Here is a 17,571-nt window from a genome sequence, read left to right as displayed (position 1 = left end):
CCTTATTCAAAAATGTTATGTCCAACAGAATGCCCCTGAAGTGTGGTAAAAAGGTTAAAGAGTGACTCTGATTCACCAAGGAAATTGATATTTGAAATAAAAGCTGATTTGACTTGTGACTTTTAATAATTAGTTGGTTATGTAGGGCTGCCCTGATGTAATTACTAATAGCGTCCCCGTTTCTCTACCTCAGAAGTCTCCCACTGTGGATGATTTAGTATATGGTTACCTTACATATTAATATTTTTTCCTGCTATGCCTTACTCCTAAAACCTGTCACATTAACCGAGCAGTGATAGCATTAAGTGATTAAATGTATGCTTTGATCATATTTTTGTATTTTTAGCAGATCTTGCCACACATTAACAAACTGACAATAATATGGAACGAAGTAGGACTTGGAAGGGCTAAATTCCAGGCTTTATTATGCCGTAAAATTACAGGCAGTTAGACTCTTGACTAACTGGTGCTTATTTTTTTCATTGATAGAATTAGGGGCTTATATCTACTATCTATTAGACCCCCTCCGAATTCCAAAATGTATGAGCTGATGTTAGTCGACACCAATTATTCATTTCATTACTTTGCCAATGGATAAGTAAAACATACAGTTTTTTTAAACAAGAGGTTCTTGGGGTGTATGTGACAATGGTCAGACTTGAACAAAGTGGAAAAGCTTGAGGTTTTGTACGACATGAATGACACTACAGAAATTCAGATTTACATAATCTTCTTCTTTTTCTTCTGCAGTTTCTGTTTCTATTCTTGTTCTTCTCTCTTGCCTTTATTCTATGGCCTTGATGTCAAGGTGCCTCTTACAGGTAAGATTTCATTTAATTCTCAAAATGTGGTTCTAAGAGGTATGTGATCAGAAGGATGCTGCATATGGTTACTATGCCCATTTTTGTTTGTTTTTTTAAAAAAGCAAATCCATGAGGTTTGGTTAGCTCAAATGCCATAAAATGAGGAAAAGGTCACCTGAAACTAATGTAGCATTGTGTGTTGACTGTGCTTCAATTAAAAAAATTAAAATTAAAAAAGTGAGAAACAGATCCAGTCCACTTGGGTGATTATTAAGGAAATAAAGGAACCATCAAGTATTGTGGAAATCGAGAATTTTGTTCTAGGTAACTGTATTGCTTTGGGAGGTCATGATGTCTGTGGAGGTCAGTGTTCTTATCAGTCTTTCATTGTGTGGAAAAAGTTGCTTCCCTATCTGCAAATGAAGAAATATGCGTATGTGTTTAGTATCCCTTCCAGCTTGAAAATTCTGATTCTTTAAGTCTAACAAGCTAAAAATGACTGATTACTTTTAACCCCTTCTCCCAGTCTGACTTGATTAGAACTCTGAAAAGCAGATTATTCAGTGAAATTCGATCTTCTTTTCATATAAGACCACTTTCAGTGCCAATTTAGAAAAATAAGAGTTTTATTATTACTAAGTGATCAAGTCTGTGTCTCACAAATACATGCATAAGTAATCTTGACACTGATTCCCAATGTTATGAAAAATACAGATTCCAAGTCCTTACCTCTAACTTAACGGACCAGGTTACTGGAGATGGAGGTGAGTAGGAAGGTGGGAGAGGTGGAGAGCAAGGAATAATCTGTTTTGTTTTGTTTTGTTTTGTTCATAATCTGTGTTTTGAATAACCATAGCAGGTGTCTCTGACATCTACAGAAACCATAACTCATGTTATCATCATTTAAAAACAAGGAAAGGCCATGTGTTCTTCCAAATCTGTGTATCATGGTCTGCGTCAACTTTGGTGTTTCTATAGTATCACACGGGGATCTTTCCTGGACCTCATGTTATTCAGCATTTTCTATAGCAAGTTGAAAAATAGAGAAGAGATACTTTCTCTCTCCATGAGTATCATCTCTTGCCTAGATGGGGAACTGACAAGCAAAAGTGTTTTAGAATGACCTGATACAAGGAAGGAGTTGAGCAAATATGCCGAGGAAGTTTACATCCATATATAACCAACACTCTGGCTTTATTCCATGTTCCAAAAGAGTTTCTATTCCAACTGACAGCCATCCTTTGTCTGGCAATTAGGATAGTAGCCTTGCAGAACATTAGGAGGAGGACTGAGTCTCTTAAATTGAATGAGAATAAGGACACCCAGGTGGCTCAGTTGGTTAAGTGTCCAACTCTTGATTTCGGCCCAGGTCATGATCTCAGAGGCCTGAGATCGAGCCCCATGTGGATCCTGCTTAAGAGTCTCTCTCCTCTCTCCCTCTACTCCTCCCCCTTCCTGCTCGCTCACTCCCTTAAAAAAAATTTTTTTTTTGATTGAAAATATATAAACAAAATGGGTAAGATTTTCTAGGAAAGTTTAGGAATGGCTAGAATGTCAGAAAATGAATAGCCCTCCCCAAACAAGAATAATAAAGAAATAAACAGGACAAAGTTTAGTGAAACACAAGTACTATGTGATAGTTGAGGGAAGAATCAAAACTCATAAATACTAGTTAGAAAATGAGTAGGTTTGAATATTCTCATCAGTGATGGCTAACACTTACATGCCAGGGGCTATCCTAACAATCAATAAAATAGTCCTCACATGACCTCCTCTAAAGCCAGCGCTGATTTTATTCCTTTCTTTACAGTTGGAGAAACACCAACACAGGACTTACCCAAGGCTGTAGAGCTACAATTGGCAGGACTGGCATTTGTACCCAGACAGCCTCGCTGTAGAGGCTTTTAGCCACTTACAAACCACCATCCTGCCTCACAAAGGAAAGGTGGCATTTCTCTCACATTGTGAGCACCATTTACATTCATATGTATCAACAGTCAGGGGTGTCTTTTGCAGTGTGGGTAGTACTGCTTGGCTATGAGGTTTTGAAATTACAATGCGCTCATCTCTATACCTTTTTCCTTTTTTGTGTGACTCTTTGAGGGTTGTACGAGATTTACTTTGCTTTTCTTCCAGAGTAGCACATAACTGACACTTAGTAATTGTTGAGTGAAGTCATGATTATAATTAATAATAATATAGCAAATTAAGGTAACAATCTGGGGAATCTAAAATATGTATAGGAAGATGGCTGAGTAGTTTAGAGTTACAACTTTGAAGTTAGATACCCTGTTAAGTTTGGATCCTTTCATTTACAAGCTATGTCATGGTAAATTAATCCACCTTAGATGAGGTTTCCTATTCTGTAAAATAGTTATATTACCTCAACGTGGTATATTACATTGAGAGAACTAAATGAGATCATACATATAAAGGACTTACCACAATGCTTGAAACATAGTTCAATAATCAGCAACTCTTAGCTATTATTATTTTTAAAAGTTAGCTTTCACATTTTCTGAATTTGTCAATATAAAAAATTCAAAATTAAAAAAAAAAAAATTCAAAATTATAACTTCTAGAAGTGCCTGGGTGGCTTAGTCAGTTAAGCTTCCAATTTAGCATTCTGGGATCAGGCTCCGCCTTGGGTTCTACACTCAGCAGGGAATCTGCTTCTCTGCCTCTGTCTCTCTCTCTCCCTGTCTCTCTCTCTGCCTGCAAGTACTCTCTCTCTAAAACAAAGAAATAAGTCTTTAAAAAAAAAGAAAAAAATTATAATCTCTAGCATTACCAAGTGGTTTACCGCCTTTATAAACCAGAACAAGTATTTGCCTTTTCGTCTCCTCTTTTCAGGGAGTAATCTCTATTTAAAGAAGACATGACTGGAAATAGATCAATGCCACTTTTATCTCCAAAGCAGATAAGAGAGAGATAGGAAGAAGTAAGGGAGATAAACATTTGGCTTGTCGGCACCGAGTAAGGCTTACTACACATAACCATAAAAATCTTTTTCCTACTAAATTAAGGATTTATGTTCTGCTCTTAAACCCAAGACTAACTTAAATTATCTGTAAAATGGCTCCTTAAAGTGGAGCCACTCGTGCTTTTTTTTCTTTTAGCAATTATAACACCTAAGTCATTTTTATCAGTGATCTAGAAGATACTGAAGGCTCCCAAGGCACCCTTACTGCTCTCAGTGGTTGCTAAATGGTGCAGCTCCACAGATTACACTGGGACTTTTATCTTAAGCAAGGGAACCCCAGGTAGGAGGGTTTTTAGGAGATATCATCTGCCTATGCATTCTGTATATTTATTCTAAATAAATAGTGTACCACAAATTCTTTCATGTCAGTTATACAGGGAGACAAAGGAAAGAAGAAAATGAGAGGAATACAGAAATAGCTATCACCAGGTTATTGTTATATCCATCATAATGACCCATTGAAAATCCTCTTCTTCTGAAGAGGGACGTGTTAATGAAGAACATAATGGAACCAGCTCTGTTCATTATGAAGTTTGGAAGACCAGACAGAGAACAGGTGATCATGATTCTTCATCTATATACTCAAGTTCACTGTGGTTTTTTAAAGGTTTTATTTATTTATTTGAGACAGAGAGAGAGAGAGAGAGCGCACAAGCATGAGGGCGAGGAAGAAGCAGACTCCTTGTGAAGCAGGGAGCCCAATGTGGGGCTCGATCCCAGGATCCTGGGATCATGACTGGAGCCAAAGGCAGACACTTAACTGACTGAGCCACCCAGGTACCCCTCTAGTTCATTTTTTTTCATCCTTATTGTTTTTTTGAGATTTTATTTGTTAATTCATGAGAGACACAGAGAGAGAGAGAGAGAGAGAGAGAGAGAGAGAGAGGCAGAGACAGAGGCAGGCTCCACACAGGGAGCCCGATGTGGGACTCGATCCCAGGGCTCCAGGATCACACCTGAGCCGAAGGCAAAGGCTCAACCACTGAGCCACCCAGTCGTCCCCCCTAGCTTATTTTTAATGATTCTAGTGTCAACCATGGACGCTTGAACTATCTTGATAGCTCAGTATTTTCACTTCCTGTCTAATAACATAAAACATGTTAAAAGACACATAATACTGTATTATTGTTCTGATTTTTAAAAGCTAAAAAAATATATACTGTACTATAAAAACAGCCAGTCAATTATTTACAAATTCTCCGTTAAAATATGCAAATAGGGCAACCCAGGTGGCTCAGTGGTTTAGCGCTGCCTTCAGCCCAGGGCGTGATCCTGGAGACCCGGAATCGAGTCCCACATCAGGCTCCCTGCATGGGGCCTGTTTCTCCCTCTGCCTGTGTCTCTGCCTCTCTCTGTGTGTGTCTTTCATGAATAAATAAATAAAATTTTAAAAAATAATAATAAAATAAAGTAAAATATGCAAATATTTACTTCTTATTACATTTATATTTTTTCAATCCCTCCTCCTGCCAAGGCCTATAGGCGGCCTGTGGAAAACAAATGGCAATATGACTCTACTATATTTATTGTTTAAAATGAAGAATTTTGTCCCTTGTTATTTTATATTGGTAAGAGAAAGAGATAAGATGAATCATTTATATGCCAGTTAATCAGTCTTTCTTTATGTAGATTATCTACTAGTCTTCATCTAGTCATATTAAGACTGTTTCCCTTTCTGTCTTATACATTAGACTATTAAGAAAGCATAGAATAGGGCTTGTACTTTATCTTTGTATTTTCAAGTCCACAACAGTGTCTTATATATACTAAGTAAATGGTTGGGTAAATGAATGGGAAAGGTTAGATCAGAGCCTTGGATAGCATGGTAGTGTTATCTGATGATTATCCAATTTGTTCTTTATGTGCCATTGGAGAATAACTTTAAGAACAAGTGAACAAAGGAAAGAATACACGAACAAATACATTCTCCCCCAACTCCCTGTGGGGATGCCCTACTCACCTGGCTCAGTGCTTCTCCACTGTACACTCTTATAACTCACTCTCCACACCCAAATCTAATCATGCCCCCTTCCTGAGAAAACATCATCATTAGAGTGAAAATCCCGTTCCCTTAACATGGCCAACAGAGCCTGGTGTGGTCTAACTGCAGACAATCCCTTGGGCTTTCTCTTGATCTAAGAGCTTCCTTAACCAGCCTTAGTCCCTTCTACTTACCACAGGGGTTTGCCCATGCAGTCCTTGTGTGCACAGTACTTTCAGCACTGCTTTGTCTAGAAAACACCTACTCACTTCTTCAGATCTCAGCTCACTTGTGATTCCTGCAGGGAGGTCTTCCTTGATTTCACTCCCAGCCAAATTTTACATGCATTTGGGTTGTTTTGGTTTTTATTGTTAATTGATGCCTCTATTCCTCATTGTATATAGGTTCATGAGGGCCAGGATCATCATGTAGTCTTCATATGATAACCCCAATACCCAGATAGTGCCTAGCTTGTAGTTGTAGCTTGTAGACAATCCATAAATATTTCTTAATGATAGTGATGATATTACGGTAAAGAAGGGGAAGAAGACATCTGTTCTGTGGTTGAACGAATGCATTTCATATCTATTATTTAATAGTTAGAGAGATCCTACAAAATAGATACTATTATACCTCTCTAATATATATTTCTAATATTAATTTCTTAATTAATAGGCACCTAGGTGGCTCTGTCAGTTAAGCATCTGCCTTCAGCTCAAGTCATGATCCCAGGGTCCTGGGATCAAGCCCCATTTTGGACTCCCTGCTCAGCCGGGAGCCTGCTGCATCTCCCTCTCTCTGCCTGCCAGTCCCCCTGGTTATGTTCTCTCTCTGTCAAATAAATAAATAAAATCTTAAAAAATAAATATCAATTTCTTAATATAAAAAATTATCAAGTAATAGCATCTACTGCTTTTGGAAGGATTAAGTGACCTTATATAAGTGAAGCAACCACTATAGTACTTGGCACATAGAAAGACTCATAAAAAGCCAAGTTGCTAAGACATACTAAGCATTCTGTCTTGGATCCTGCATTATGAGATGTGCTTCTGTCTACTTTGACCACATTTCCCACACAATCATCAATTAGTGAATATCCATTTGTCCTACCCATCTCAATGTAAAATCAGGGACTCAGGGAAGCCTTCTCTGATCCTCTGACTTCACTTACATTTCATTCAGTGTTATCTGTCCTTCTCACTAAGACTCTCATAGGCCACCTACCTAACAGGGTCAGTTTCCGCATCTGTAAGCTGGAGATAATAGTAAGAGCTACCCTTTACTGAATATTTTGCTGTATGATAAATTGTATATGAGGGCTGATAGAATGAAAGGTTCAGGAGGCCCTTGAGGGTCTGGCTGGTACAGTCGGTTGGGTGGTGGCACCCTTGACAGAGACCTCCGAAGCAGGAAGAGGGAGTGACTACTGTCCCGGATTTGGGGTTATTTATAACTTGAGATCAGGAGGTAGCTACAGTTTGTATTTAGAGGCAATCAATATGCCTCTAAATATGTGTTCTATAAAGGATCTAAACTAGCTTCCAGCAGGTAGAAAACCCTAAAGAATGGTGAACATAAGTAGCCTGTCAACTGAACCCCACTAATATTTGCTGTCATCTGTGAACCAGGCAGTGTGGTGGGTACTTGGATACTGGAGTCACAAGTCAGAAATGACATAATTGTTCTCATTCACTTATAGTCTGGTGGCATGTAGTAAACTCTCAGAAATGATAGCTGCAATCCCTGTTTTACAGAAGAGGAAGCTAAAGCTCAATGATGTTAAGCAACCCATTATTAGGAATCCCCGAGGCTCTGTCATATCTGAAGGGCCTTCTCAGTCAAAGGTGAATTCATATTCTGTACAGCTTTAGTTACAGTGTACTGACCTTTGGTTTACTGAGAATGGGTCATCAGTGGTGGGCCCACTGGGTACCCCTTCAGTTATTTGGAATGCTCATTTGAATAAATGTGGCTCTGCTCCGAGTTCCTTTACTGATACTCAATGTACAGAAATGTAATATTCTAGGAGACTGCCTATACATCCATTTATTTTTTTAAAGAAACCAATGTGGTTTTACTCAAAGGATGGGCTTTACTTCAGTTGTGACAGGCAGAAATGATGCCTATGTACTTGGAAACAATTGAACTCTGAGAATGTATAAATTGAAAGTTTGTAAGTAAAAGACTTTCTATGTTCACATATTTAATTTATACATACAAACATACATATACTGTATATATTTTATATATGTATTATATACACACACACCTTAAAGTATCTGGCTGTTACTGACCAGTTCTTGACATCCTGTCTATGAGAGGTGATGAAAGACTGACCATTAGGGGAACATATATGTGAGTCCTCCAGACGCTGTGCAGGGCATGCCCACAGCAGTATTCCCTGACCGGCTGAGACCCAGCTCTTCCTCAGCCATTCTGAGTCTCAACATTGGTGCTGCCAGCCACAGCATCTTGCTAGAAAGAAAGCTACTGCCCCTGTCTCTGCCCTGTCATCCCTCTCAAGTTCTTTGCCCAGCTAGACAAAGGAAGATGTGCAATAGATGAGCATTGCTCTGTGTTTGAGCAGCAGAACTTGAGTCCTATTTGTACAAGCACCACCAATCTCTGTTTATGCCATTCGCTACCCATCCCTCCCTCCTGCATCTCAACCACTGCACTTCCTTCCTACTAGTTCCCCCTCTGTGACTCTGTCACTCCTTCTTTCATGTCTAGTCTTTAGGAGCAAAGTGGGCCTGCAAATAGGAACTCCAAATATTTCTGACTTGCTCTGATTGCAGGAATTCTTTTGAATCTTTAATTTGTCTCTGGTTGTTGGACTAGAAGCCTTCCTGGTACTAAGTGCCTCCTACCACTTTGGATCTTGATTGCTATTTCTGGGCACAGTAAAATCCTGCTACAGAATTAGTATTTTTGTTTTATAAGTGAAGAAATTAAGGCTTAGAGAATTTAAATAACTTATCCTTGGATGTGCAGTGAAAAAATGGAAATCCTATTTTTTTCCATCCATGTTTTTCAGGCTCTGAAGGCCATGTCTTTAGCAGCACATGATAGAATGTTCTGTATACCAACTCTGGCTTTTTGGGGGAAGAGAGTAGTAAAGCCTTAACTTATAACCAAGCGAACACCCAGACACTAAAAGAGAAATAGGGCGAGGAGTCCTAACTGGTATAGTCCAGGGAAGTACCTTGTCAGGAATATCTGGAGCCAATTAAGAAACCTGTATGGCATAACTCCCAGGGAATCCCCAGGTCAGGACCTCAGGGGGGAGACCACCTGCCACTGGATACAATTGTTGAGGAGGAAATATGACATAAAAGTAAGTCACTGAAGGGCATAGACAGACATGCTTTTTTCAATAATATTATATTTATATTTGGGAGTATGATAATTCATTTGAGTTTCTTAAGGTATTGTCTTGGAAGGCCTCAGAAGAAAAGGCCACAGTGATCATTGCTGATACATCAGGCCGTTTATTATGAACCAAGACCTGTCCATCACTTTATGTACATATATAACCCTTGAAATCAATCATTCTCTTTTCTCATTTAAGATTAATTAAGCTTAGAGCCATCATTTACGTAACTTGCATTAAATCCTAGAGCTCCAAGAGGTGGTAAAGAATAATTTTTTGTGTGGGAAAAAAAAAGAATTTTTTTTTCCTGTTTCAGCTAATGACAGAAATGATGATTTAAGAATTTTCCCTCTATTTTACAGAGTAACCGAAAACACGGATAAGACCCCAGAAAGGCAGATGCTTCTAGACCTTCCAAGATGGCAGAAATGTTTACAGCAGTGAGAGGGATATCAAAAAAGCTAAGAACTACCCTGTAGCCAGGACTACAACTGTGTATTTTAAAGCCATTATCCAAGGTTTCTTACTTGACAGTTCCCACATGACCCTGTTGAAAATCTACAATATATGCTGCATTTAATGAAACATGTATATGTCAAACCAGAAGAAAAGACCAATAGACGTAAAATGTGTGAAGGAAAAAAAAATTCAGCAATGGCAACAGTTTCAGCAGATCAAGGAAAGATGTGTCTTGGGCATGGAACCAAAGTTACAAAGAAACACTGTACCCCTGCCATGCAGGGGGATCCATCCTTTTAATGTAACCACACCCCTTGGAAACACTAGTCCTGAAATCAACATTTTAAAAAAAATCAAAACAAACAAACAAACAAGGGTGGGCGGGGAACGAAGCCCGAGGAATACCTATGAGGAGCTATTTACAATAAAATGTTTCATTTGAAAAGTCTGGTTTCTTACTACAGGGATTTGCTTTTTGTCTTTATTAGTCTCAAACTCAGGAACAGCGAATGCGAATGGGAAGGAACGTGGTCTCCCCGTTTGTTTTTCTGCAAGAGGTGCAGCTTGTGGGGGGCATCCCTCCACGGTGATGAGAAGCGGACCCCGGGGGCCAGCCCTTCCAACACTGGCAGCAAGGCCAGGGAGTGCAGGAGTGGAGCTGAGATCAAAGAAGATTCCGTGCGGCCTTGGCCTGGTCACATGTGCCCCCTGGACAGACGGACGTCGTTCCCACCGACACCCTGAGCCACAGGCTCCCTGACTCCTGTTGAGGACGCCGATGCCAGAGAGCAGCTCTCGATCAGCCTCCAAAACACTGGTCTTCGTATGGCCTGCAGACAAATATGTTCTGTGATTCAAGTAAGAACATGCTAGAGGTGAAAAGTAAACTCTGAGTTTGCTACAGAGATGTGACTATAAAACAGGATTAGGATTTTTTTTTTAAGTCACCTGATATGCCTAGAGCATTCTGACCTCTTGTCCTTTAGACTGATGACATTTTTTTTTTTCCCAGAGAGCTGACAGCAACAAGATAGCTCTACCTTTTTTATACAGAAGTAACGTATGTTACGGATAAGGTCGTTTTGTACCAGAGACGAGTAGAAGACCAGTACTTCTTCCTAAGTTACGTAATACTGAGTCTTGGATTCAGCTCTGAGAGCCAATAAGTGTTCCTGAAAAGCGAATTTTACACCTCATTTACTGTAGATAACAAAACAGCCTCAATTTTTCAAGTTGTCAAGGTTTTATTTACAGGGCTAGATTTCCCATGCATAAGGAGTGTGTGTAGGGAGCCAGAAACCCTGTCTATGAAACACTACACAAATCCTTCCACACGCCAGTTCCGTATTTTATTCTTTGGTTTTCAGCCCTGGCGTTTTCCAAGCCAGACCAGTAACTGAAGAATACGCAAGAAAGGCTACAATGCTGGGGTCCCACGATTTATCCTTCTATTTACTGCTGACCCAGGTGTCTTCAGCCCAGTCACTTAACCTCTCTGTGCCTCAGTCTCCTCATCTGCAAAATGAGGTTAAATGCTTTTTCATAAAGTTTTGGTTTTTTTGCAATTCTGGAACAAGAGGTGCTTAAAGTAGCACAAAGTGCTTTGTAAAAATATGACTGCTATCTTATTCGACTTTCTTGTATTGTTGAGAAAGAGTCCCCCATGTAATAAAATAGTGCTTCAGTTTGGTTAAATCTAAGCACTGCAGCACTGAAGCTTTCCCATCAAATAACCTGGGATATTGCTAGCAATAAAGGTTGGGAGATCTAGAGCCGAGATCTCTAATAACCCATAGTAAATAGATCACCTCATGCTTTTGAACAAGATAGAAGAACATCATTTCACTGATAAGCATCTCCTAGCTCTCCTTATTGCATATGCATGCCATGATACCAAAACTCCACTTTTAACGTAGGAAAGCCAACTATGAAATCAAGGCGTGGAGTAAAGTGATGGTATCACATAATTAGTCTGATCATCCCTTTCATTTTGGGGGAGATCTACAGAAATAGGTCCTACTGGGAATATACAAAATAATTATCCTGCTGGATTCTTTATTCAACGGGATAGTTTCTTCACTAATTAGGAAGAGCACATTCGTTGTGCAGACAATGTGAAAGAAGGTGCCACTACAGTGTGTGACTCAACCCTTTCAAATCTCCGCATATAGGGAACAGGATAAATTACTCTTCCTTTGACTTTTTCTCTTCTGCTCTTTATTGGTCATTCTAGGATCCATCTGAGCAAATTCATACTCCATCTGCTATATCAAGCCTACTTTCCTTCTCCTCATCTTGCTTTTTTTCACCAAAACTTGTATATTAAATTTTATATACAAATGCTGACTTTGATTTAAATGATTAGAAACATTTGCAAAAATAGTACAGCTTGATCATGGACCTTATCTGCTATAAATCTGATTGTATCACACACAAAAAATCATACAAGAGCAATACAGGTAGGATGACCATCTAAGCAGCTTTACAAGTGTTTAGGGCAAATGGAGATAGGAGGGATTCTTACTTTTTAACATTCAGGACATAAGCAAAGTTCTCTAGATTTAGGCTAAAAGGTGATATTTTTGCCAAGTCTTACTCCTGACACACCATTGGATGAGGCCAAATATTTTGATAAGTACATCTCTGTTATTCATTTCAAAAATTATAAAAACATTAACAAAATTGTAAAGCTGTGCTTCACTCATGGACCCATAGGAGTAAATCATATTTCAATTAATACTTCCCTTGCATATGATGTTCAGCAATAGTACAAAGTGTCTCATTAGTAATGGAAAGGCTGAATGTGGCTCCACTTCTTACAGAGAGTACATAATCCCCACTCTGATTTTTAATTGCTGCATCTGAGCTATTCTGACACATTTGGCCAATGAATTAATAGAACAGCATTCTTCAGGGTTCATTTACTTACTTTTTCTTAACCAAGTATTCATCTCTTGGAAAATAAACATAACTGACGATATTAAAGAATCGTTTGACATAAACGAAAGCCCCGATTGGACAGTTATTCAGGACAGGAAAATTTCTATGAGGAAATAAAAAATTGAAAACTATATTTGGCTATCATACTAAAAAGCCTCTATTATTAAATTGACTGTCTAGCCATTTTACTCTAATGCCACTCAAATTTTGTTTTAGGAAACACTAGAATGTGCTGAAAATAAGAGTCAGATCCCCTTTTTAAAGAATTTTATTTAAATTCAATTTGCCAGGCAGCCCCGGTGGCGCAGCGGTTTGGCGCCGCCTGCAGCCTGGGGTGTGATCCTGGAGACCTGGGATCGAGTCCCACGTCGGGCTCCCTGCATGGAGCCTGCTTCTCCCTCTGCCTGTGTCTCTGCCTCTCTCTCTCTGTGTCTATGAATAAATAAATAAAATCTTTTTAAAAAATAAATAAATAAATTCAATTTGCCAAATTATAGCCCTTTTAACCTATGTCATATAAAGGAAATTATTGCCAGTGGTGAAGTTTTAGGTGTGTAAAAATAAATTTTGCTTTGACTTTTCTTCCATTCACAAGTAACTATCACATAGGTGGCCTGGTTTTTCAGTAGGATAGAGATGATGTAGAGGGCTCATGGGTCATCACTGGAGGTAGAAAGGGGACATTTGTTTCTCTGCTAGTATGGAAGAAATAAAGTTTTGCCAAATAATTTTTGCTACAGTATTTTATTTCAATTAAATTTTTGTTTAAAATAAATCTTTGATAAACTTGTTCCTTTTTTGCCTATTTATTGTCAACTTTTTCTGTAAATCCATTGTGTAATTCACATGTTTAATGTCTTCAATGTAACCCGTAAATTCATTGTTTCAAAATGAAGTGTTTTTGAAAAACTGCCTAGGTTTTCATGGGAACTGTAAAAACGATATTTATCAGTTTTGTGTTAATGTTTAAAATAATTGGATTGTGTGTGTTATGTTACATCAAAATGAATGGGCAGCATAGGCATTTTATTTTCTAAATATTTAATTGCATTTTTTGATCTGTCAAAGAGTGGCACTATATATGTATGTATATATGCATATGTATACAAATATATGTGTATATACATATATATATACACACATTTACCTACTATATTGAAAAAGTTCAATATAACTTCTGAGAGATTAATCAAAGCAAATCTTTGATGACTTTATGTCATGAGCTAATACTCCCAGGATGGACCCAAGCTTCTCCTTAAGTGGACTTCTTACTTTTGAAAGGGAAAAAAGTAGGTCACAAGGTCTTAAAGAACAAAAGCTTCCATTCTGCTCAATTGCCTTGTCATTTCTGTACAATATATCACCTTGAGACTGAATTTCAGGTGTATTGGTGAGAGGATTCAGACATAATAGAAGGTTGGAGTTGATCCTCTAATTCCATTTCAGTACCGGGCAGGGCAGGTTTCACATTCCTTTGCTGCCTTTAATTTGGTAGTTCAGTTCTTCCTATATAAACCTTCTGTTGTTGAAAGTCCAAGTCCTGTGTTTAATCAAGTTACTAAAGATATACTTTGAGGAATAATGTGGCAAAAATAGAATGATTATAATTTGCTATATTCATCTTAGTGTAGCATGTGCAGAGGTGGCAGTGATTGACTGGGTGAAGTTCCCTGTTTTTGCATTTGTGTTTTTGCTTTGAGGTCTTTGCACCCATGCTTATATTTCCATCCTTGTTATATCTAAGCTCTGTAGGATGGAAGTGGTGTAGACAAACAATTTTGAGTCCAACTTTGCCTACAACCCAGACTCTACAAACTTGCTTAAGTGTGGGTAATGCAATTTCCCAAAAGCACATCCCCAGCATCCATTAATATCATCAATCACTTAGATTTGACTGACATCTCACAAAATGTGCCTATTTTCCCCCACTCACTATAGTAACTTCCTACAACGAGACAGATCAAAATCCAAACGCTTTTATAAATATGTGATGTACATATATACACATATATATTCTGTACATAGATGATGATGTGAGCGCTTAATGTGTACTTCCGTCCTAGGATTAAGGACTTGAGGAAGGGGTTTTTCTATGCTGCTAGGTAACTCATATTTTCAGTTAACATCTGGTGTCTGTGCTTTTCTCCTTCCCTGCCTCTTCTCCCTCCTCCTCCTCCACCTTCTGTTCACTACCACGATTCCCTGATGTTGACTGAGGCGAAGAACTACTCATTGGCTTTCCAGTCACCTAGACCCATAAACCAGCCTGGTAGTGATGCCAGTGGTTTTCTAGGAAGAGCAACAGAAAGTCTGGTACAATCTACAGTATTAATATCACCCAAATGTCCCATAATTTTATCAGCTAGAAATCTCATTCCAACAAGGGTTCATGCATGTTTTAACCTTCAAGATCCAATTCTATGGGGACTCCAGAAGAGAGCCAATGTATTTGAATACATAATTCCCCAGATGCCTACTGCGTTCATGTAGCCAGGGGACCAGTTTCTCAGAGCTGTCATCCAATCAACTGCCTCATTTGGGGCTCTTTATCTCCATCTCATTAGCATGACTCCATATATCGGTTCAGTGCTTGTTTATTAATGGGAGAAAAATATAAATGGACTGAATTTCACCAGGATGATCCCCTGAAGTACACTGAACATGTACATGTACTGTATGTATTACCGTAGAGATTGGAATCAATTTATTGTATGTAAAGTTTTATGAATGGTTATTTTATAATTTATGTATTTAATATAGGAATCAATGAGCTCTGGTGTTTTAGTTTATATAAAAATAAAACAAGCTGCATTTTTTAAAACTTTATCTTGCATTGTTCACAGGTTCTTGGTTTTGCTTGGTTTAACAATACTCTTACCTACTTTTGGAAAACAAGGTAAAGCAAATCAGAGCTATCGGTATAATGTCAGTGATCAGATTCTACATCAAGGATAGTAAATAGGATTTTCCTCATCTATTTACTCTGAATTTTTTATTGTACCTGCCAGGGGGCACTGTGGTGAAGAGTCCAAGGCAGAATTTACATTTTTGAGGAAAGAACTATGATCATTTAGCCTGCCTGCTCTGAGTATAATTTGGGAAAGAATCTTGCCAGGTATTTGCCATCCTTAATCCAGATACTATTTCTTTTCCTTTATTCACCTACCTTTTTTGCCCTACCATATAGAGCCACTAGACGGAGCTAGTTAACAAAGATTATTTTGTGAGCATCCATTATGTACCAATCCTTATGGCCTGGCATGCATGGGTCTACCCTCAAAGAGCTTCCGGATTAATGTGGGAAACAATCCACGTATGCATGAAACAAAGAACCGAGATGGCACACTATGAGGTAAAGTTTTGTGGGTCATTGTTCGGAACTACTATAAATAATATTGCTGTTTGGGGGTGGGCTTGAAAACCCCATGCTGAGACAGTCTCTTCTTTTAGTTGCACCCATTTATCTTTAATGTCAGCAAACTTTAGTTGCCTTAAGTGCTTTAGCAACAAGTATTGCTCATCAGTTGATTACAACCTTCTGTTACTCATTTATAGGAGCCATCTGTGTGCCATGTCAGACCCTTAAACAGAGAAGAATAAAACATAACCCCAGTCCTCAAGACATCACAATCTACGTTATCTGATGAAGACTTACAACTGACTGAGCCTCCTTGAAAAAGGTGCCAAGTATATCAACATGCCAAGCAATAGCCAGTTACTATTATGGATTTTATCTAATATTTTTAATGAAAAGCTCTGTTTTGATGAACTCTAGTTCTGATACATAAATATGCCACCATGTCAACAACTTAACTGGCTTATCCTAGCTCAAGAAGGTACGCTTGTGTCTCCTGGAGACACAGAAGGGGATGGGAGACACTTCCTACCACAATGGCAGGGAGATGAGTAAACATCCACTGGGCCCAAGTGAAGGGACTCCTCCTACCTCTCAGGATACAGTTCTTCGTCTTCCCTCCAGGTGAGCAAGTCCAACTACAGAAGTGCAGATATGGGGCACCTGGGTGGCTCAGTCGGTTAAGCATCTGCCTTCAGCCCAGCTCATGGTCCCAGGGTCCCGTGAATAGAGCCCATTGTCTGGCTCCCTGCTCAGCAAGGAGTCTGCTTCTCCCACTCTCTTCCCTCCTCATGCTTGCATGCTTCTCACTCTCTCTCAAATAAATAAATCAAAATCTTTTTTTTTTAAGATTTTATTTATTTATGAGCGACACAGAGAGAGAGAGATGCAGAGACACAGGCAGAGGGAGAACCAGGCTCCATGCAGGGAGCCCGACATGGGACTCGATCCCGGGTCTCCAGGATCATGCCCTGGGCTGAAGGCGGTGCTAAACCGCTGAGCCACCCGGGCTGCCCAATAAATCAAAATCTTAAAAAAAAAAAAAAAAGAAAAGTTCAGATATGCAGTCAAATGAATACCTACCACATGGCTAAAGATTTGTGTCAAGTGGCTGATGAATCATGCTTATTTTATTTAAGCAACTCAGTAGTTGCATATGGAACATGAGGTTGAATTGTTGTTTTCTTCTCACTGAAAATGCTCCAGATAAAAATCCGTTTTGAACAAATACATTTCTTTTGCATGCAGACACACTTATACGTATAAAGTCATTGGTTTTGATCAAAAGCATCTATAACAAATTATCACTGAAAAAAAAAAAACAAAAAAAATTATCACTGGTAACCTGTGCCTGTAATTACTATAAAACTTTGAGAACATAGGCCACTACATCTATGTCATCTATGTGAAGTTCCATATGACACTTCTTTTTTAGAATTTCAGAAGATGGGGGCACGTGGGTGGGCTCAGTGGTTGAGCATCTGCCTTTGGCTCAGGGCGTGATCCCGGGGTCCTGGGATCGAGCCCCACATCAGGCTCCTCGCAGGGAGCCTGCTTCTCCCTCTGCCTGTATCTGACTCTCTCCATGTATCTCATGATTAAATAAATAAAATCTTAAAAAAAAATTTTTTTTTGGAGGAGGAAGAAACACAGAACTACTTAAAACCATCTCAGGAA

General features: G+C 38.9%; 1 protein-coding gene across 7 annotated transcripts in view; it reads left to right on the top strand.

Annotated features, from left to right (window-relative positions):
• The window catches only part of JAKMIP2 (janus kinase and microtubule interacting protein 2), a 176,400-nt gene extending 160,092 nt beyond the window's left edge, over positions 1-16,308 (top strand). For 4 of the 7 annotated variants that reach the window (XM_041768252.1, XM_041768253.1, XM_041768247.1 and 1 more), the window contains 2 exons: positions 751-821; positions 9,503-12,877. In XM_041768252.1, coding sequence (XP_041624186.1) covers positions 751-801 — 51 coding nt within the window. In that variant the 3' untranslated portion in view covers positions 802-821; positions 9,503-12,877. Of the gene's footprint in view, positions 1-750; positions 822-9,502; positions 12,878-15,726; positions 15,892-16,094 lie in introns of those variants that run through there. The other 3 variants (XR_005989628.1, XM_041768249.1, XM_041768250.1) reach the window with 3 other exon arrangements.
• Positions 16,309-17,571: the final 1,263 nt, after the last annotated feature.

Source organism: Vulpes lagopus, chromosome 8, assembly GCF_018345385.1.
Source record: "Vulpes lagopus strain Blue_001 chromosome 8, ASM1834538v1, whole genome shotgun sequence".
Lineage (NCBI taxonomy): Eukaryota > Metazoa > Chordata > Mammalia > Carnivora > Canidae > Vulpes > Vulpes lagopus.
This window is presented reverse-complemented; position numbering and strand designations above follow the sequence as displayed.